The 22732-nt window shown below is 40.3% G+C and overlaps 1 protein-coding gene across 2 annotated transcripts in view; it reads right to left on the reverse strand.

Annotated features, from left to right (window-relative positions):
• Positions 1-22732, reverse strand: part of ank1b (ankyrin 1, erythrocytic b) — a 54727-nt gene that overhangs the window by 12670 nt on the left and 19325 nt on the right. For both annotated transcript variants that reach the window (XM_053854756.1, XM_053854755.1), the window contains exons 4-37: positions 17145-17246; positions 14941-15039; positions 14359-14457; positions 14103-14201; positions 13112-13297; positions 12940-13038; positions 12763-12861; positions 12400-12498; positions 12098-12295; positions 11885-11983; positions 11674-11772; positions 10893-10991; positions 10623-10820; positions 10443-10541; positions 10203-10301; positions 9852-10049; positions 9670-9768; positions 9475-9573; positions 9273-9371; positions 8905-8997; positions 8735-8807; positions 8578-8598; positions 6826-6949; positions 6433-6496; positions 6086-6198; positions 5732-5956; positions 5432-5586; positions 5113-5324; positions 3791-3995; positions 3614-3710; positions 3305-3533; positions 2024-2152; positions 964-1083; positions 354-438 (exon numbers count right to left, since the gene is read on the reverse strand). In XM_053854756.1, coding sequence (XP_053710731.1) covers positions 354-438; positions 964-1083; positions 2024-2152; positions 3305-3533; positions 3614-3710; positions 3791-3995; positions 5113-5324; positions 5432-5586; positions 5732-5956; positions 6086-6198; positions 6433-6496; positions 6826-6949; positions 8578-8598; positions 8735-8807; positions 8905-8997; positions 9273-9371; positions 9475-9573; positions 9670-9768; positions 9852-10049; positions 10203-10301; positions 10443-10541; positions 10623-10820; positions 10893-10991; positions 11674-11772; positions 11885-11983; positions 12098-12295; positions 12400-12498; positions 12763-12861; positions 12940-13038; positions 13112-13297; positions 14103-14201; positions 14359-14457; positions 14941-15039; positions 17145-17246 — 4213 coding nt within the window. The remainder of the gene's footprint in view (positions 1-353; positions 439-963; positions 1084-2023; positions 2153-3304; positions 3534-3613; positions 3711-3790; positions 3996-5112; positions 5325-5431; positions 5587-5731; positions 5957-6085; positions 6199-6432; positions 6497-6825; positions 6950-8577; positions 8599-8734; positions 8808-8904; positions 8998-9272; positions 9372-9474; positions 9574-9669; positions 9769-9851; positions 10050-10202; positions 10302-10442; positions 10542-10622; positions 10821-10892; positions 10992-11673; positions 11773-11884; positions 11984-12097; positions 12296-12399; positions 12499-12762; positions 12862-12939; positions 13039-13111; positions 13298-14102; positions 14202-14358; positions 14458-14940; positions 15040-17144; positions 17247-22732) is intronic.

The following is a 22732-nucleotide window of genomic DNA, read 5'->3' on the forward strand; positions in this document are numbered from 1 at the left end:
CGCAGTGGAGATGTCAGCGCCATGCAAACCACTTGTCTAGTTGAAATAGCTACCAGGACACTTGAAATCCCAAATGCTCATTTAAGGGGCATACAGGGGACAGCTGCACTTCTTTGGTACACATTCAATATTTCCCTTAAAAACTCCACTGCCGACAACTCCAGGACTTTATTTTGAGCAGTGCATTGCATCCAAGGCTTTGGGTCATGCGTGCACGTGAAGACAGAAGAGGGTGGGAGGGGGAGAGTTGAAAGCGAGCGTCTTTGGTAAGTGCATTCAGAGCAACATTCAGTGCTCCTCTCCGGCATCTGTAATTCAGGAGAGAGCTGCTAGCCAGGCAGTGTGGGACTCACCAACGCCAGGTTCATTCAGGGCACTGTAGCGCTCCCTCAGAGCCAGAGGAGTGAGAGTCCGTCTGCGCTCCTCACTTCCAGCCACCTTGAAAAAAAGCAACAAAAAATATAGCACATAAGATATTTTCATATTCATCCGATACTAGAAGTACAGCAGAGGTTACTTAGGTGATAGAAAACAACTCCTTAAAAAACTGGCATGATCAAGAGCCCTCAACCTACCTAACCATCATAGCCTTCACTGTGTACTTTTGTCAACCTTTGGATCAAATCAAATCCAAAAGTTTTTGGATTTGAAAAAATGTCGACACCTGGATTCAGCTATTTGGAGCTGTTGATCGTGGCTGAGTTCAGTGTGTTCAAAAGAATGAGGTCAAGTGATTACCAGAGTACATTGCATGAGCAGGCTATTCCATCAATGCTTTCTTTTCTACCTCGAAGGCACGGCCATATTCCAGGATTACAAAACCAGGAATCAACAGGCTTCAATTGAGAATAAGTGAAGGAAGAGGTCTCATTTTCACATGACATGAGTCCATAATAGATCTGAAGCCCATTGGGCATCTTCTCCAATAATCACCCAAACGTCAACATCCTTCAGTTTGTTTACCTTGACACATGGTGGCATTGTAATGTTCAGGTTGCACAGCACATGTTGCGCATCTTCATACTTGGTGCACTTTCGGAGGAAGGACAAAAACCCAGTGGCCTCTTTGTTGCTATCTCTGACCTAATGGTTTGAAGAGCGATGAGAAACAGTGGAAGAGGAAAGATAAAGGAAAGAAAGGAAGGAGAAAAGAATGGTAGGAGGAAGGAAGAGTAAAATTGCTGTTAGCCTCTGTTGTCAGATGCACTTGATGCAGTAACATGGGACGAGAAGCAGGGGAAACAGGGATGAAAGCATCCACAGGCAGGCGAGAGGGAGAGATTTACCTGCACACTTTACCTGGACGTCTGTCAGACCAGACAGTTACAGAGTGACCGTGTGAGAGAGAAAGAAAGACAGTGAGACAGACACATACAGACAAGCAAGGCCGCAAGATTGGAAGGCAGGCAAAGAAAGTGAGGGAGTCACGGGTCATGCAAACAATTACCCAGGAGAGCGGACAGGTAGGTAGGTAAGTTGTTTGAGGTGGCTATATCTTTATCAAGATATTCATTTTATGTTCATGTGGCTGATGTCGGTGACACACGCTAACACACACACATGGAGAGAGACCCAGACAAAAACACAGGAAATCAATGCATATGAAAAAATAAAAGACGCAAGATGGGTTTGATCACATCGATAAGCACATAGACACACACTCACAAAAGGCAGCTTAAATTCAAACAGTGCAAATACACCAAAGCCCTACTTAGCATTAGCCAAACATTTAACACACAAACATATTCATCCCACAAAATATAGTGCTGACTCATAACTGATTAAAGGTGGCTACGTGGTGACAATTTTGATCCAAGTCACACTACAGTGTTACTAGTTTTCAAGGTACATTTGAAACTCTAAACTAAAAGCGACTTGTCAGCAACATTACTAAATAGCTAAGACTTAAGAACGGAGAATAAGGGAGAACACTTGATACCAATATGTGATCGGCCGCAGTATTGTGTCGAGGAATTGACAGTTAGAGAAATGTAAGCAGATGCACAGCAACATGGTTACAGACCTTCACAGAAACAGGAAGTCTGTTATCTCTGAAGGCCTGGAAGCTGAAGCTACGAGGCTGCTGTGTAGCTTTTCTGATAGGCACCAGGTTCCCAGAACATTCAAGGTGCAGCGGCAAACCTTCCATCAGCTGTAACACAGAGACACACAAACGCTATCAGATATACACGTACAGACTAAACCAGAGGTGGGCAAAATGCTGCCCTTTGCCTGTACTTATGTGGCTCTCATGAGGTCAGAGCAAAGCTACCAAGACATTCCTAAATATTAAAAGCTATTATATGAAGCAAAATAGTGCCCTCAGACCTTGCAGCTACATGTTTTTTAAACCAACATATACACCACCTATAGTTATTTAGATTTATGATTTATACTGACAATCTTTAGATCATAAGAAGTATATGAAATTAAATAATAAATAACCAAGTAACGTACATTATGATACAAATTATTAATATTTTAAGCATATAGTGTTGGTATAATTACACTTTTTGTTGTCCTTGTTTGATATTATTAAAGAAACAATATAATAATTTATTCTGTTCTTCTGTCTTTAGGCCTGACAGAGCCCCCTTTTGAAACTGAATTGCCCACTCCAGGACTAAACAATGGAAGTACAGTGCTCAATGGTCAGTATGCTCTTCTTGTCAGTGAGGCCTTACAAAACAGCACAGCTCTGTGCCAGTACTGATTCTGAAATGTAATTTGGAATTGACCGCAGTGTTCAGATGGGAATAGAACTGGCTCAAGATCACAAAACATCTTCCGTTTACAAAATGAGTGAGGAAGTGGTGAAATACTGGACATTAAATTAGATATGTTTTATTCGCTCTGGCAAAAACCATCTCCATGAAGTCCAGAAGTGAAGACAGTTAGGTGTGCAAAATATATCATCACACGCACTTGTTACTTAACAGATGCATCTGTTTTGCTATGTGTCTGCACAGAAGACAATTGTCTTCTACGTCTCCACATGATCTGATCGCATGCTTAGTTGTTGGCTGAAAACAGAAAAGCAAATGTTTTCGCACTACCGGAGCAACTTGTCATTCTGCCTGTGTGTTACTTCTGCCTGAGTTATATTTTTTAACGCCCGCCCTCTTCAGTTCTGCTTAAACTTGTATGAATGTGGGCTGCTTCGAGGTTCTGAGAATCCAGTACGGCACCGGTTCCACAACCAGAACCATGTTGGTTTGAAAGGCCTCTGAGTTAACCCATCAATGTTGTCACTGGAAATGGTGAGATAAACATATTTTTTTCATTGTAATAACTCGATGCTGACCTCAATATCTCGACTCCGCGCCACCTCACTGAAGTTTTCGTGCAGCTCCAGTGTTTTGTCCATTTTATCATCAGTCATACAGTAACAGCGTAATCGTCCCTCGCGGGCTTCATTCATCTTGGCAAAAATAACAAACTTGGCCATATATGGGACAGACATTAATTCTCTGTACAATAAGTTGGCAAATGTTACTGCTTCAGCTGTTCGGGGGCAATCCGCCAGCCAGAATCTGTTGACAACAAAATGCTTCTGAGTAGATGCAATAATACGACTCTGGAGTGGCTGACAGTTCACAACAGCTGAGGTTACCTTGCAGAAACGTTGGTGGTAAAGTTGGCACAGCTGTTGGCATACATTAGCTTTGTGGTTCCTGTAATGTCCTCCCACTGGGCAGGTGCTGTCCCGCCTAATGTAATGCAAAACCCAGAATGATCAAAATGATGGGCACAGATATGTTTTTTTTGCTTCTATAAATAGTAATTTTACCAATGACACTGCAGAGGAGGCGCAAGCTTGTCGTGTCTCCCTCCCCGGCATCACGTGGGCTCTCCTTCCAGGACGGGGGTAGTGGAATGCGAAGGCCAATGGGACGGTGAAATTTGCGACGTCGAGGTTCAATGGTGACCACTGGGCTAAAAGTTGCCTGGTTGCCAAGCTGCCGAGTCAGCAGTTCGTCTGGGATCGGCTGGGCCTGAGAAACATAGAAAATAATTGAAACAAAACAAAAAAAAAAAAAAGAAAAAAGAGCTGGGCCAAGCTGTTGGTCATGTTCCAAAAAGATAAACTAATTTGACAAGGAAGTAGAGTTGATTTCAAGGAAACAATATAAGCCAAAATCAGCCATGACTCGTGTATATATATATATATATATATATATATATATATATATATATATATATATATATATATATATATATATATATACACTGTACATTTATTGAAGCATCAAACACGCCAACATACTCACACATGCAACCAACTTATGTGTGACATCAGCTCAGTCAGTGTGGCTCAAAAGTTAAATCAAGGAACTGAGGAGTGACGGATGGCTGGATAAAAAGGAAAACAGAGCAACATAAGGCAAAACAGAGAACATGCAGTTTACCCACATCAATACTGTGTTCGTTTATAAATGCATTCTGTTGTGTGATGTTTGAAACCATGAAGTCACACAAGAACAAGAGCAATAATGTGAGGAAAATAAGGCGGGGAAAATGTGCTTGGAAAGCAGCATTGTGCAAGACTTTGAACTGAGGAAGTAGACAAGATTCTTGTCTAGAACGGTATATAACCAGTTGTTACAGTTTGTTAAACAATTGGAGAAAACTTTACAGTTAACATTTGCATTGATAAACTTTCAAAGCCTTATTTGAGTGAGTAATTTTAATTGCAAAGATTGTGACTGAGTCATAAAGTGACATGAACTTGCTAGTTACAGCAACACTATAGTCGGGTTGAGTGATAAAAAAGCAGAATATTTTTGATCAGGAAACCAATAACAGGGGTGAATATCGCTAATTTAGGGGTGGTTGTTGTAGGCATTGAAGGTGCAAACACACTGGAGTTAAAATAAAGCTCATGAAATCTTAGCAAAGTAGGATACATAGCAAACAGAGCAGCCACAGAAAGCACTTTGGCACGAGGACATTATTCCCAGACTGAGAATCATCTGTACATTACTCAAACATCTGCACAATATGGCTTCAGAGGCATGCCTGATAACAATCACACGTATATGCAGTGAATCACTGCAGCACAACAATCTGCCTTTTCACAAGCAATACCCGCTCAAACTGCATCCTTCTTACCTGCAGCCCAAGCCTCACTCTTTTAGTTACAGCTGTTTCTGGAAAGATGGCCTCAACATGGGGGACCAGCTTACTGGTCAGGCGGCCCCCTTCAGGACCAATTAGATCGCTCTCCTGCTGAATACGTGACACCACAGCAAAGTACAAGGGGAAGTCTGTGGATATGATGCGCCGGATTCGCTTCTTCTCTAATTCATCTTGGCTTTCCAGATCTTGAACACAAACATGAGATAATGTGTTGCAGGTTCAGGTTAAAGAATCCAAATTGTCCTTTTCTCTTCAAATATATTAGTGTTGATAACATTTTCACCCCACTGACCTTCATCCATCCCATTCAGAATAGTTTCAAGCACTTCGTCCCCGTAGCGATTCCGATGCTCCTTCCAGACAGAACCATTTTCGCTGCGGAGGACGACCAGCTCCCGGTCCCCTCGGCCCAATGACGCAAAGTGAGGGATCTCCACTATGACTGGTCTGCAAAGGGAACATACGTTATAAGATTTATCTGCAGACCGTAGTCAGCTGAGATATGTCTCCACTTGTCTAAGCTCGGAAATATGTTAGTTTGAGTCAAAAGACAGACTGTTATATTTTACGATGAAAACATAATTTGCCTTACCCCAAAAACTGCATACTTGAAGGTCCAAGTGAGATGATGCGACTAGCGAGCCCCTCCCCCTCTACTAGAGGAGGAGGCGTGGTCAGTTTCTGGGGCTTGACCAGACGACAGGTGATGCGTGTAGGTGCAGCACAGGTCCTTGGAGGGATGATCACTCGCAGGCCATGGTGTCTGCTGCCTCGCATAGAGCCCCCTCGAGCGTCTACCATGAAGCTTACCAGAAAGCTGCGGGTCGAGAAGGGAATGAAATACACAGAGAAATTCTGTGGAAAAATATAGACAGCTTCCATATTTAATTGTGGCAGGACAAATGAAAACACATTAACTAAACTAAATCGCCATTTTTCCCCTCACCCGGTGTGAATAGGACTGGCCACTGGGCTGACATTGTCTGAAGTTTCAGTAGCTGGACTACTGGGGATCAGAGAATCTTCATCATATTCCTTTGGCAGGGGGACAGGTGTGTGCTGAGGACATGAGGACATGAACACAATTAAGAAAGGAAATAAAGATGTAAGTGGTGTAGAGAGAGAAAACAACCTACAGTTGTACAGTACAAGTTGTACAGTACAGTACGGTAAAAGTATGAAACACTGAGCAATGCATACCCAACATTACCACAAAATAAAAGAACAAAACTTACAAACTGTGACAATGTGGTTCAAAAACTAAACATTGGCATCATCTTATCCTAACAATACCTGATCAAGCAGCACTGTCTCTGGAGACACACAAGGAATTCTGGGAATGGCAGGAGAATATGGCCTGTGGAGGAAGCATCCAGAAGATCAGAAATGAGAAGCACATCTACCCTCTCCAGCACAGCCACATGTCAGTAGTCCTCTGTCATTCTCAAGCGCATACCACCAACATACAATTACTGGTCTGTCTGTGAGCGATTCTTTTTTTTTTAATGACTTATCATTCAGTTCTGTCTTTACAAGACAAGTGCATTGTGAATAGAGAAACTCTTGCTTGGGTTCAAAGAGAAAAAATGGGCAAGAAAGAGTGACAGAAAACATAAATCAGTCAAATCAATTTGCGGACAGACATTGGCCGAACGATGGATGACTCGCTACATGACCAATACTTACGTAGTACCCATTCCACCTTCAAAGTCTCTGAGAGTCTTCTTTGGCGAGAGGAAGTCATCATCCTGGTCTTTAAAGTCGTCAAGCTTCAAATAACGCGCTCCATCCATCCCCAACAATTCATCACCTGGAGGTGAGACAGAGGTCGGGCAGAGTAGCATGGGCATGAATTCAAAACCAAGACTTTTGAGAATAGGAATTTGTAATCCAGATGCTGATGTCATTTCTTCAACTAGAGATTTCCCACCTGTCTTTTAACCATTAAAGTAATTTATGAGCCATGGCTGTCATTTTTTAAGGTGGAAGCAATCAATGCCCAACATCCATTTATCATCACAAACCAACGTGGCCACAAAGCAGTCATATATAGTTCAGTCAAAGCAATGGAGTCAAACCAACAACATCTACAGCGACCAGAGTTAATGGAGAGCAAAGAAGTCAAATCACAAAATCGATAAGACAGTGGACATCAACACAGCTTGGACACTGCACGGACACAAAGGCACCTGGTGAGAGCTTTTCATATTTAAAGTGAGCATGCCCACAGAAGATGATTCACATGTGGTAATGATAGGTTCTGTGAAGGAAAGAATACTACATTGTTGAGGAAGAGTTTTGAAATTATAACTGAAATAGCACCAGGTAGATGGATGGACAGATAGAAATAGCATAATATATAGTCATGCATTAAAATTAGTACTTTATAATGATTAATGATGTGCTTATATGCAGCTAATACGAATAAGTATCTATTTTTTTTTTGGTAACATATGTTGGCTACTCAAATCTTTTTAATGAAACGTATCATGTTATGTGTAAGTAACCTTGTGTTTATTAGAAAGAATTAACTTTCCATTAGAAATTCCTAATAGTTTTAGTTCTGTCAAAGACAACCAAAAACAAACATTAGGAACATCTTACTGTAAAATGTCATTATAAAATGTAGTCAAAGCAAACCTTTTAATTCTTCTTGAAAGTTTAATTGGGATTGTGACATGCCCACTATCAACATGATGACTCGAGTTATAAACCAGATAATGTTTAAACTTGCACCATGTAAACAACTAACAACCCACCTTCATCCCAACTTTTTGCAAGTTACAGTATCTTTCAGCATGTGCTTTGTGTTGTATTTTAGTCCTGTATGTGGTTATCTTCTCATTCAGCATTCTCTTGCTGCTTTTAGCTTTCTTCTATGACTGACATGCCTTTGTTTCTACAGTGGATATTAGGAAGTCTGCATCAAGTCAACAGACAAGCATGGAAGGATAGTTATTAGGCCAGAAAGCCTTGAGACTTAATGTAGAAAAGAGGTAAAAAAAACCCAAACCGATAAACAAAAACAAAACATGTAAGATAACATCTAAACTGTGTTTTTTTTTCCAGAATTCATTTCTGTTGAGTCGGAAAGCGAACGAATTCGAGAGGCAACTTTCAACACAGCTTCATGATAATCCAAGCAGGCCACCTAAACAAGAGGACACTCTCCACTTCATAATATACAATGTACAATGAAAGCTGGCCAAAGAAAATGACGTGAAACATGAGGATGAAAACTGACTTTTGCTGTCAAATAAACCCAGGTGTTCAAACTAGAAGAGAAAAGAAGACTGCAAACAGAGAGCAGACAGAGCTGGAGCCGCAAACAGAAGAATTGATTAGGAAGACAATTAGTGAAGCACAGATATGAGACAACTGGGATGAAGGCCACTAATTAACAGACTAGACGGAGTAAAGATACAGACACAATCCTACCTAAGGTTAGCTGGGCAACCCCTATAAAACAAATAAAAAGGTGTGTTATAAACAATAGACTTGAATAGCAATTTATGCCAGACTTACGCACAAGTCCTGGAAAACAGAAAATGACTAACTGACAGTGGATATTTCAAGGCTTGGATATCACGCCTACCTTCATCCTCAGAGACATCCAAAATCTCATCCACTGTTTCAGGAAAACTCATTCGATGCTTCTCTGTCGTAATCTGAAAAGAAAAGTCCAAGTGATAACAACACCTCAATCCATCTGAGGGAATAATAACACATTTGAGGCAGTCAAATAGGTAAGATGTTTTCGCTCACCGCAGAGACGGACTCCTCAGTCACCAGCTTGAGAACATCAATGACAGAGATGTAACCTAGTCGCTTTGCAATGCCCAAGGGAGACGTTCCATTCTGTGCAGCATGCGGTATAACATTCGTCAGATCAATGCTTTCAATGGATCAGATCATTGACATTCACTTGCTTTCTGTCAAACACTGAGCGATCTTAGTAAACCACAAATGCATATGGACATGGAAGGTCTAAAAAGAATATTGATCATCATGCTGTCAATTCAAGGATGGGCAACTATTACAGAAAATAAATCGAAAATGACCAAATATAGCTAAAAGTTAAATTATCCTGAAAAATATTTCTGCATTAAATGATGGCATTCATAGAGACTCACCGATGTAATCTCATTGGGCTGTGCACCGTGTTTGAGCAACAGCGTGACAATATCAGTGTGACCCTGCTGCGCTGCCTGGTGCAGAGGTGTGTATCCCATCTGATGTAGAAGAAAGTAACCGATAAGGAGCAAAAACAAACACTAGTCAGTGGCAGTAGAATTATCCACAGGAGGTCTGTAACTCCTCATGCAGTTGTCATACCCTTGTCTTGCTATTCACGTGTGCCTGCTGCTGCAGAAGAAACTTCACCATCTTGATGTTGCCATAGTGACAGGCAACATGGAGGGGTGTGTAGCCCATCTGAGGTGAAGAAGACAACAGCTGGCTTGTTAATATCCATTCAACACAAACTGAGTCAGAATCACTTTTTCTGCTTTCGAAATCAGCTAATCTTACCCTTGAAGCAGCATATACAGACGCGCCTTGTTTGACTAATGTGTCTGCGATACCCACATGACCCTCCTGAGCCACAAGATGCAGAGGCGTTAATCCGTTCTGAGTCAGAAAAAAGTGGCAGTTTTTCATTTTACGGTCAAACTTAGGTGACTAAAGAGGGTTTCCTCAAGAGAAATACATACTTTGTTACCAAGATTGACATTGGCCTGTTTGGAGATGAGCAGAGCCACCATGTCGGGCCGTCCCTCCTGAGAGGCAAGATGTAGAGGTGTGATACCTTGTAGGGATTCAGAGTTGGGTGTCGCTCCATTCTGCAGCAGACAGCTGGCCACCTCGATCTGGTTCTGCTTTGCTGCAATGTGCAGGGGAGTGTAGCCATTCTTCAATTTAAAAACAAAGACAGTTACATCAGTAAACTTGCTGGTCAAGCAACTGCCGGTTCTGAATCTAATGACAGCGGAGGGTAAATGGGCTTAAGCTTCACACACACTCAAGTAAGCACTCAGGTGCACACATGTATGTGAGCATCTTACTCGGGCAGTGCAGTGTGCAGATCCTCCTTTGTTGACCAGCAGTCTAACAACATCCAGGTTGTTGTGATGGACCGCCACATGAAGGGGTGCCAGACCGTTCTGTTAAACAATGTACACATATATAAACCCACAGATAAAAACATGGAAGGCACAAACGAACATGTACAGATGAAACACACATGATTTCGATGCAACATTCTGCCTTTTGCCCAATGCTGAACTACAACGGTCCATTCTCACCTTGCCTGCAGCATTCGGGTTGGCGCCTCTCTCCAAAAGGAGCTCAGCGACATCCACTTTTCCATATTTTGATGCCACATGCAGAGGGGTGAAACCTTTCTACTCAGATGCAGCAAAATAAAGTCATAAGTGTTCACATAGACATATAAGGAGACAGACTATCACGTGATGCTAACAAACCTTGGTCATTTTGCTTTGCTGGGCTCCAGCATCCAACAAGATTCTTATAGTGTGCACATGACCTTCTCGTGCTGCGATGTGTAAGGGTGTATGACCAGCGGTTGTAGAAGAGTCTGTGTTCGCCTTGTGCTCAAGAAGCAGCTTCACAAGCTCCTTGTGGCCCATTCGAGCTGCACAGTGGAGAGGAGTTTGGTCGTCCTGGAAACAGTGTCGGTCAGATATGAAGATGCATTCAAGGTTTGTGTTAAAGAAAAGGCTCCAGGAATGTACCTTTGCCTTGGCATCCACTTGTGCAGCGTTTTGCAACAAGAACTGAGCTACTTCACAGTGTCCTGCTCTGGAGGCCATATGGAGGGGAGTCTCTACTTTCTGATGAAAGCATGACACAAAAAGTAATGAAAGCAGGAGGAATAGCAGTGTAAATACTGTATGCCAGTTGATAGTTCCTTGAATGTTAGCAAACGACCATTGAAAAATATTGTTTTTGTCAATGTTCCATGAAATAATCATGACTAAATAGTTTGAAGGATTTTATTTTAAACTTCAAATTCAATAAGAAGCAGTTAGGAAAATAGTACAATTAATGCAATTAAAGCCTTGGCAAGAAAGAAGAATGAATGAACAATTAAAATTACTGTAGAAAAAAACCCATAAAAATACACATTATATGAATCAAACTTGATCACATCTGAAAATTGAAGGGAAATATGAAGAGTCCAATTTCACATAAATGACAATAATAATAAACTGCGCATGTGGAATTTTATAATATCAGCAGTAAGCTAAAAACTGGACAATATTATTTTTATTTTGCTGGTGAATGAGAAATCATTTTAGCGCACCAATTCCAGGTGAATGTGATGTCAAAAGAGTTCATCCATCACTGGAGAACATTCTCCCAGTTGGTTAAACTTATATAAACAGATTGAAATTAAATTTGGACATTCTTATCTCATAAATTAAAATATGATTAATTGTGATTCATGAATTATAAAATGGTAATTCAATATATTTTTTCAGTGGAGTACCACCTCAAAAAATAAGTTCTTACCACATTGGAAGCATTTGGAGAAGCCCCTCTCTGGAGCAGGTTCTTTACAATGTTCAGGTGACCCATAAATGCTGCTACATGAAGAGGAGTCAACCCAGACTGCAAATACCAAAAGCATAAAACGGTTTCATCAACATACATGAACTACTACAGACTTCAGCCATTTATTCATGACACACAGAGCAGAACTGATAGCGGGCCATCATCTCACCTCTGTGACAGCTTCTAGGGAAGCAGAATGCTTTAGCAGAAGGTCCATCGACCGCATGTGGTTCTTCTTGCAAGCAATATGGAGAGGTGTGAATCCATTCTGGCGACAGGTAAAGCAGAAAAATTGAGACGAGCAAACCTCTCATTCCAGACAGGTCTCATATCATTCACTTAAAAAAATTATTACATGAATATCCAGATGAAAGTAACATACCAGAGCTCGTGCATTGGCTTTGGCCCCTTTGTCCAGTAGGACTTTGGCCATGCGATGATGACCACAGTGGGCTGCTACATGAAGTGGGGTTAAATGGTCGAGAGTGATATCATCGATCTCTGCATTAAACTGAAGAAGCTGCTTTACACAATCCATGTGATCGCCTTGAGCTGCCATGTGGATGGGGGATAGGCCGTTCTGCACGAGAAAAAATGAGAGAAACAGAAGGGAAAATTTGTCGAGTGATTGGAAAAGAGTCATTCAAGAGTGGCCTTCCAACCTGTTTTTATTAATTACGGTACCTTGGTTTTGGCCTGGAGAGGAGCACCGTGCTCCAAAAGGAGCTCAATAATGCGAACGTGACCGTTCCTGGCTGCACAGTGCAGAGGAGTCAGCTCGTCCTGTAATGAGTCATGAGTCGAGAAGAGAAAAGTATAATATATCTTGAAGGCCAAAACAAAGACATGGTAGATACGAGTAAACCATGATGAGCAAGAGATGCTTTTTCCCATACAGATGGTCTATAACAAATTTAGTTTATACTGACAGAGACTGTTTGCATTTCACCCACATTGATCTAATTTCAGCATCTGTAATGGAATAATTTGCCGTATAAACATCAAAACTCTGAAGCACAAGAAGGAATTCAAATTAAAAGCACAAACCTTAGTTTTGGCATCAATCTGTGCGCCTCTGTCCAACAGGAGTCGAACCATCATCACATTTCCCCTCCTGGAGGCTATATGAAGAGGTGTGATGCCATTCTTGTGGAAAAAAAGCACAAAGAATTACCCACTCATATATGTTTATAGTGCACCTTAATATATCCAACATTAACAAACCTTAGGGGTGAAGTTAACATTGGCTCCCCTGTTGAGAAGTAACTGGGCGACACTCATGTTCTCATAGTGTGCAGCAATGTGCAGAGGTGTGAAACCAGTCTGCAGAGAACACACAGAAGATATTTTTCTCTATACAAGTACTACATCTTGCACTCCACAGCAGGATAAGTACCTTGCTGAGAACATCAGGATTGGGATCGTTCTGTAGAAGCACTGCTGCCGTACGTGTATCGTCATTTCGCGCAGCAATGTGGAGCGCAGGTAGCCGCACTTTGCCTTTGGTGCCGTAGTTGATAAGCAGAGCCACAACATTTTCATGGCCCTGCTGCAGTGCCACAGCCAGAGGAGTAAAGCCGTCCTGTTGATAAGGACGGGGAAAAAAAACAACAAAACTCTTCATCATTTCAACTGGGTGAAAATAAAAAAACTGAAGTTCCTGAATTTCAATTGCACATTCGATACACGTTAAGTGAAAGTAAAATTGAATTGGATGAAGTAGGCATGAAAAACCAATGATGTAGAAGCAGAGGTAAGTTAGAGAGACCAATCCACAAGTGAAGCTACATAGAGCCAGTGTAGGGTTTGAAAAGGCATGTGATCTGGCAACGCATTGTGGGGCACTGTGTGAGATAAATGAGGTGCTGCAGAAGAGAAACAGGCTGTACAGCACAGCTAAAACAAAACGCAACTTTGATGATCGCATGGCCATGTTGTTGTCTGCCATCATGATTTTAGATCAGAATATGCTAAGACGCAACTGGCATCATTTCATGGACGATCAGTGATACTACGTTTAGTCTCTCTCTAGCTCCTTACATGCACTCCGCTCCAGTTGTATCAACAGCCTCGACTCCATCTTTTGGTCACTACTTTAGGAAAGATTTAAATTTCGTTTCTTTGGAAACCCAAGGAATACACCTTCTCCTAATAGACCTGCAGCTTACTATCTTTCACAACTATCTCCAATTACAGATGACCTTTTCTTTTCAAAAACCTTCATGGCTGAGGAAATAAATAACTCAACATAACTAACTCAACATTCCCAGTCATGAGATGACAGACCACAAACAGAATAATTCCTCTCCACACAGTGAAACAAAAATTCAAATGCATTCAAAACACAAACGAAATATCTTGTAGAAGAATAATGATTTGAGCTATACCTCCGTCGGCAGACTCTGATTGGCTCCATTTTCCAGGAGGTACTTGACCACCTCTAAGTGATTCTCCTGTGCTGCCATGTAGAGAGGACTGAAGCCTTTCTGTTGATAGAGAAATTGGATACAGCAGCACACCAGGGAAAGTTTATCGATAATATTAATCATAATTTGATGCCATTAATTGCACAAAAGACAGCAAAACAGTCACAAAGCATAACTGTAGTAGAAGTATTAGTGTTCAAAGGTGGGTGTGACTCACATGGGACTGGGCGTTCACATTGGCACCATAGTTCACAAGCTCGGCTACCACCTTCTCCTGCCCAGCCAATGCTGCGATATGGAGAGCAGTATTGCCTTTCTGGAGGATAGATTATAACAGGAAAGAAGGTAGGATGAAAAGGAGCTATTGAGATACCAAATATAAACTATAAACTAATTGGAGTGTGAGGTCAGAACAAGGTCAGTTTCTAGTTTAAATTTAACTCAAGAAAAGAACTCACAAGGCAACAAACTACTGTAAGAAAAGATAGTGGCAAATCAAGAACCTCAAGACAAGGATAGTTGATAAAAAAATCGACGTGAGGCTGTTTAGGTCATGTAAAAACAGATTGCTCCAGCATTGTGTCTTGACATGAAATATTGCGACCACTGATGTTGGGAAGGTCACTACAAATGATCGGGTCTAAGGACAAATAGACAGACAAAAAATGGTAGTTTGCCACTTTTTAGAAGAAAATGTTCTTGTACAGTAGGCACAATAGTCTTCCTGGCAACAGTGAAAAAACACTCCATGATTACTTATTAAGAGTGAGTCACTACTTCGAAAAGCAAAAACGTGTACCTTGGTGACAGCTTCCAGCTCGATGCCAGCATGTAATAACTCAAGAACCATTTTCACATGACCCTCCTTGGACGCCAAGTGTAACCCGTTAAGACCATTCTGTTCCATGGAGAAACAAGAACAACAATTAGAAAATGAAACACTCAATCAAAACCAATATAACCGAAAATTACCAGTGAATTCTGAACACGTGAAACCAGTGCTATTTATTTTCACGTGTCTGCATCTGTTTATATTATTTAATTTAATAATTGCACTGGAGGTTAGACAAAGAACACTCATTCTTGGGAAAAACTCAAATAATTGGATAACTCAAAAGGCAAAAAACTGAAAACCCCACCTCATTAATCTTAGTTTCAAGCACAATATTTCGACTAATGACAAACACAGGAAAACAGCTTCTTGTCTCTTTTGTGAGTCGTGCATTATGTTTCCATTTTTCTGGGGTGTCAGCCCAAAAATAACAAGCTCAAATCCGCAGCAGAGATTCATCTCAGATAAAAAAAGAACGGTGCACGGTAAGAGTGCCAAACAAGCAGCAAACCTTTGTGTGTCGCTTTGGAAGACTGGTGGAGCATCACATGAGGAGCTTGTTATTACCAACAAGGCCACCAGAGGTCTCACTGACTGAGTACGCTCGCACTGCAGTGTCATGTGCAGATGGATGGGGAACACGGTATCAGCGGTGAGTGCACCGGCTGTCAAATGTTTAATGTAGTGTGAGAGCGACAAAAATACTGTGCCGACGAGCTTTGCTTTCACAGAGTGAGGAGGATTCCCTGTCTCACGCAAAGTCATGAGGAGGGTTTATACTATCTACATTATCAATCTGTAGTTTATAATGTTCTTCTTCTTCTTTTCATTTGCAAACGAGCTTCACCAAAGACAGTGTTGTCACAATTTCACAAAGATGACGGGATCACAGTGGAAAGCAATGATGTAACAGTGTGAAAGGGGGATGGCTGAGGTATTGAAGATTGAGGGGAATATAATCTAATCTAGTTAATTATTGATGCACACCACTTTACACAAAGAAAGAGAATCAGGCAGCCTGGCAGTCATGCATTTTTAATTCTCTTTTTGCTCTTTTATTTTACACCCTCAGCCTAAATTATCAAAGACTCAAAGAATACAGCGGCATGATTGATTGTATTTAAATGAGGCACTTTTTAAATATGAACTCTTGGTGGTGGACTTATTGTTACCTTGCAAAATGAAATGGGAGATTTTCATTTGATTATTGATTTGAAATATAAAAATGTAAGGCTGAGAACATTCATTTTGGCCATTAATTGTAACCTCACAGTGAAAGTGCTTATAGAAATGACAAGTGATGTAAGAGAACATCATACCACTCAGCACTTTCAGACTCAACAGTTCAGTCAGAGTGTTAATGTCCAAGCTTTATGGAATGATGATAGAGGACAGTAATCGTCAATGTAATAAAGAAATGCAATGTAGAAGAGTCATTTTTCCTTTAGGTTTGTGGAACTTGGCTCTGGTCATTAAAAATGGCACGAGGAAATGACTTAACTAAGTCTCAGTTGGTGACTGGATAATGCTCCTCTGCTGTGTCCTGGGGACTAGTAGTCAATCACTTAAACGAACACCAGCTCCTGTTCCTGTGGCATTTTAAATAGATCTGTTTGCTACTTACCACTCCACCTATCACTCTCTGTAAACAGCCTTTTCCAGTCAGCATTTTCATTACTGGTTTTAAATGCAGGGAGGATTGAATATGTGGTTGTCGCTCGCCGACAGCAGGCATTATTTCCCCACAATATTACTGTAGGCAATTTTGTGGGGAAACATTTGCAGGCTCATTCTAACAAACTCATCTGGATAATACCAGTCTTTTGATCCAAACTACCGTGTTACACAGCTCATTCAAAAAGAAGAAATAAAATCTAATTTGGTTTTCTGGGGAGAACAAAATGTGTTCATCTTGGTGCAAAACAATTTAAACAATGTTTCAACATTGGGGATGCTATGTCCTGTGGTGCTTTATAGTAGGATATAGTGGACATCAAGGAAGGACACAACACACTGAAGAAATAGAGAGACTGACTAGATGTGTGCTTTCATCATGACCTGTAGCATTTTTCAGTTAGAAACTGGTGAAAACAAAACAACATAAACAGAGTGAAGACACACAACTCTGATGCAGACATGCAAACGCAGATGTTCGAGTGAACACTGCTTACTTGATTCGCGCTGTTGATATCGATTCCATTCTTAATGTGATCCAGAGCTTTATCCAGATTCCCTGAACGAGCTGCTCGCAAAAAACTAGTAGCTGCATCTGCCTGCAATGAAAAAAAGGGAGGATTAGTGTAAGATGACAAGAACATGGTCATTTCAACATTTCAGTGGTGGATTTGTGGCATGTTGGTTAATAAAAACTGACGCAGTGCAATAGGGTTTCATAAGAAAAAAGTGCGAATCTTCATGAACTGAAAAGATACAACAGACGTGAATATATGGAGGCCTTGCAGTCCCTGACTGTCAGTCGGCCTTCACTCAGATGACTTCAAACCATGTATTCGAAAAAGTAACTTGAAGCCCACCCCTATTGTTGTTCACACCACTGTATACATGCCAATGACAAGGTGGCCTCCATGGCCTCTACACACCCAAAAAAATCTTATAACAATTTAAAGCTTACAGGACAAAGACCCATTACAGTGACTCAAAGGGAAAACAAATGTGTTTAAACTTTAGGGCACATCAAAAACAAAAATGGCCTCCAGTCTTTCCAAGAGTTGAGGGGATCCTACTATCTGTGAAGCAGATTATTTTTCATTTCTTTGCAATTAAGGGTTTCTCTTGCACATGATGGCATTTTGTGGAATCAACTGTTACAACACCAGCCTTTCCTCATTTTTTTTACACACAAATACATTCTCTCAAAATCTCCACCTTAACAGCATCTGCACTTGAGTGGAATGACTAATTGAAATCCAGAACACAATAAATGTACCTTATTTATGCATATAAAACAAACCTGACACCAAGAAAATACCAGGCTGTGGTACTGTATATCATCCTGACAAACCCACTATGTATGGAAACGTCTTAACTGTCACTGTACCTTCGTCCAAGTCTATTGCACCTCAGTGACCTTCAGTCTGAAAATAATCGGCAGGAAGGAAGTATTATGCTAAACTGTTACTCAAAGAAATCTCAACAGCTTTGGTTCTTTAAAAAAAAAAACAAACAAAAAACTCTTCAAATTATTCTTTGAATATTATTGTCTTTTCTTATTATTGTTTCAAGTTGGTTGGATTGGGATTCTTTTTAAACAATGTTTTGTTTACGTCTGTACATGTAATTTGCTGTTTGTAACAATTGGAAAACATTTGATAGAAGGGTTGAAACTTGATAACTGAAATCAGGGTTTGCTTAACTTAGTCCTTTGTAAAAGTAAAAGCAATGTTTTACTGTACTGTTATTCCCCCCTGATGACACGAAATAATGAAACAGTTACACCACTGTTCTGTTGCTTTTTAGTGAAACACCTTTGTACACAGTCTATAAATTTCCCTTTTTTGAGGGCTGGTCCATTATATTCTACGTTTGAAATATATAGGACAGGATGGTTGCATCAGAGACTCTGACACATTATTTGAGCTAAGAGATGGGGCGCCCTGGCAGGAAATTAGTTTACACCTGAAGTCATGCTTTGTAAGGTGGACAACTAGAGCAGGAGCAAAGAGAAGGTAGCTTAACCTAACTAAATACATAATAAAAGGTCAATTCTTTGATTCCGAAATTCAAGACTATGACTCAGAACTGCTGCTTGACTGAGGAAAATGGTGCCGGTTAATTTGCTTCTACTTACGTCTACTATATATATATATATATATATATATATATATATATATATATATATATATATATATATATATATATATATATATATATATATATATATATATGCCACAGAATTCACAGTTAAATACATTAGCAGTAGTACTTATTTCAAGAGTCAAAGGACTACTACAATTACAATCGAAGGACAACACACCATTCTCTGGAACTGCATGCCTGCAAGAGGCTGCAAATGTCAGACTTCTAACAACAGAACTTCGCCCACTCTTGGAGCTTGGCAGGCATTCATCGCTAAGCGCACTACTTCAGCAGTGCCGCTGTTTTCCTGATCTTCGAAGGATGCTCTTGTGGTTTCTGTCTCGGTCAGCGTTTGTACGCCCCCACCCACCGCTTTCATCAGTCGTGTATAATATGTCTGACCTGCAAAATGTGATGATTCAAATACCCTGAAGAGGAATTACGGCATCATATGAGCAACTCTTGACCCGCTCCTCGATTGCAGTCACAGGCTAAATTATCTTTCTGTTTGAGCTGATGTGCTGGGATGCTTTACTCATCTGCCTTCTCACGTCTCTCACTGCTATTTAGTCCATGGATCTCATCCAGGTACTCCAGTCTCCCTTCAGAGGTGAGGAATAAGATCACAGTACAGACAACCCATTTGTGAATGACTTAAACTAACCAGCGTGAGGTCAAGTTTGACAACATAACATCAAGAGACCAAAATAATAAATCATAATAGTCAAACATTACATGCAGAATTCACAAGACTATCCAAAAATCTAATAATGTAATACCAGTTCAACAGGGATTTTAGGGTATCGTTCCAAACTGATTCTCTAATATATCACAGTTTGTCTGTTTACTAAAACATCACAACTGGTATGTGTCCAAATGAGGCAGTAGGTCTCAGGTGACGAGGCTTAATAGTGTGACACAGATAACCAAAGAGTGAAGCTGGTTAGGGAGAAATGACGAGCACTGCAGTATGTACCAAGGTGTGACTACTTTTACCACAGATCTTGCAAAGCAAAGAAATGCTTAGAAATTCAACCAGCTAGGTTTTGTCCGGAATGAAGGACAAAACCTAGAAAACCGTGAAATGTCAGATTGTCATTATGTTCATGGACAACATCAACTGACTTTATTATGCTGAACATCATAATAACATGCTTGCATTGGGTTGGCCTCTTCTCTTCCTCACTGCCCTTGGTGATACAGTAGAAAATAACTGACATTGAACTCCCATTAAGCTAAAGTACTGAAAGTGTCCTATGATTTTTGATCACTCTGCATAACACATTTACAGTAATAAAGAGAATTAGTATACTGTGTAAAGGACCGTGCTCTATGCAGTACAACACAAAAGCTAAGCTAACAACTAACACATACGCAAATTACTGCACCGGCGTATGACATAAAATATTTATTTCTGAGTTACTTACAAAAGTGAAGAGTACATTTTTCATTCACTCTTCCAGGAAAGTGATCAATTCAAAAGGAAGTCTAAGTGAGCGGCATAAGGTCATGGCCGTCAAAGTAGAAATCAATATGAGCTAGAGTAGATAGAGTATTGACATGTGGGCCTGGTCAGGCTGGTAAAGATGGTCAGGGGCCAGAGTCTCATGAGCCGCTTTTGTATGTCTCATAAACACAACTGAACTGAAGTATAACTCATTTAAGCCACATATGTTTTTAAATATCACTGTATTTGGATGCATAGCAGCAGCATCGACTATCAATGTCAGAACGGATCCAATCCAAAGGCGCTAAGATGTGGTTTCATCCTTCTATCTATCACATATTAACATATGTTTTCCATTATAAAGGTTGCCATTTTGGTTACCATTATGTTTAAAAGTCTGTAATTAAATAGTAATTCATAACAATATGTAATATGTGATTTTTTTAAGGTCTGATGGATACATTATTCAGTGTGGTGAGGTGAGGAACGTGCATCTTGAGATGAGTTCCATGTTCACCAACAAGTTAATGCGATAGCAAGCAAGGAAATGATCTCATTAACTAATCCAACAGCCTCATTAACAACAGTGATAAACAAAGAAAAAATGCAGTCAAAATGAGAATATCAGATAAATATCTGTTCTCTGTGCGGCTATAATTTCATGCTATCTTTTTGCCTCATAAGATGATCGCTTCCACACCTCGCAAATCCAATAAATATATGAAGTACTGCGTGATTACAGCTGAAAATTTATTTCCTTTTACAGAGAACAGACTCATTTACTTTAATGTCTACTGTGTGTGTCCATGTGAGTATCATGCGAAAGTCAGCTGCATGGAGAGAGAAGGTCAAGCCAGTCTTCCTAACTCAGTTATTAATTTTTTGCCATGTCAGATATGTTTTAAAGATGAAAACAGAAAGCTTATTTGATGTTCTTCGCACACAAACACACGTTTGCCTTTCTATTTTAGTGAGGACCGTCATTGGCATACATTGATATAATGCTTTCAGCCTCTCCCCTAAACCTCACCATCTAAAACAAACGGCTAATCTTAACCTTTACTCTTAACCAAACTCAAACCCAATTATAATAACCTAGATATTTTGTAGTTTTAACCCTCAGAATGAGACTTGACAAAGTGAGACCCTCTGTTGATTAAAAAGGCATACAGGTTCTCACAAAGATAGAAGTAGAAGAACACACACACACACTCAACGTCTTGTTAACTTCTCCAGGGCTACATTAGGACTGAAGAGGAAAATCAGCTAAAACAGGAATTATTTAGCCACACACTCGTCTTCCTGATGAAGACATGACCCATCAGAACGAGGATCTTCCTGTTGTCTACATCTCTATCCCAAAGCTAAAACAGAGTGTCTGAATTATTTATAGTCTCTGTCAGGCCACTGCATCTGCAGCCCATTACAATCAAAGCTTCCTTGTCCTTATTTTCATACCCACTCCGAAGCCAGTTTATCAGGTTCATTAAGCTAAAGTGTACCTCATGTTTCACATCATTAATTAGACATTGTTTATCCACATCCTGTTCCAGTCCTTCTTTCCTCATTTCATTGATGCAAGTGATTGATGCGATTTTAGATCATGATGCAAATTCTCGCCAATTCGTCGGCATAGAAGACGAAGCTTCTGAAAGCATCAGACCTCCTTGAAGTTGAGGTTTTACATGTAAAATCTTCAGAAGGCAAAAAACTTACCAGAGCTGAGGTTGGAAAACTTGTGAGAATGATTGTTCATCATTTCTTTGCTTAAATAAATCAAAAGTAAGATGTATTATTGAATAAAAGTGGAAACAAAATGACCAAATGGCTCTTGTTTAGACATGCATGTATCATTTCAATGTCTCAAAATGACTTAAATGTTGGTGCTGACTTAAATTTTTGCCAAGTTTATTACTTTTTACCTCCACATTTTTTTTTAAAGAAAATGTGTTTTGACACTGAACCTTCATTTCCCAAAAGTCATTAACTCTTAAAGAAGCTCAGCCGCCACATATGAACTGCTTCACTGCATTCAAAAACCACCCCCATTTCTAAGTGTACCGAATAAGCCTTTCCTCGCTGCAACCTGGTCATTTGATTTTACTTTAACACCTTACACCTTGCAGTTCACAATAGTTTCCCCCACATAAACAAGGGAACACTGTACACATAACCAGTCTGCAGAAAAAGTAGTAGTCGTGGCTGGGCGAACGAGATCTCAGATCGCAGGAAACAGCGTTTTCAATAGGCAGGGCTTATGCGTATTTTCAAATGTAAATATTTCAAATCAGAGCGTCTTGTGCTAACAGACACATATTGCTGCATGCAGGGGGTGCCATATCATTATAAGACTAGTACATTAGTTGCTTTTAGTCAGTTAGTTCTTTCCCAAGATCTACTGTACTCTCAACCTCACGTAAACAATGAATAAAACCCTGACTTATTCAGCTGATAAAAATGTTAACATGAGTAGACCTGAAGTACAATGAGTCTGAC

Source organism: Synchiropus splendidus, chromosome 1 (genome assembly GCF_027744825.2).
Source record: "Synchiropus splendidus isolate RoL2022-P1 chromosome 1, RoL_Sspl_1.0, whole genome shotgun sequence".
Taxonomy (NCBI): domain Eukaryota; kingdom Metazoa; phylum Chordata; class Actinopteri; order Syngnathiformes; family Callionymidae; genus Synchiropus; species Synchiropus splendidus.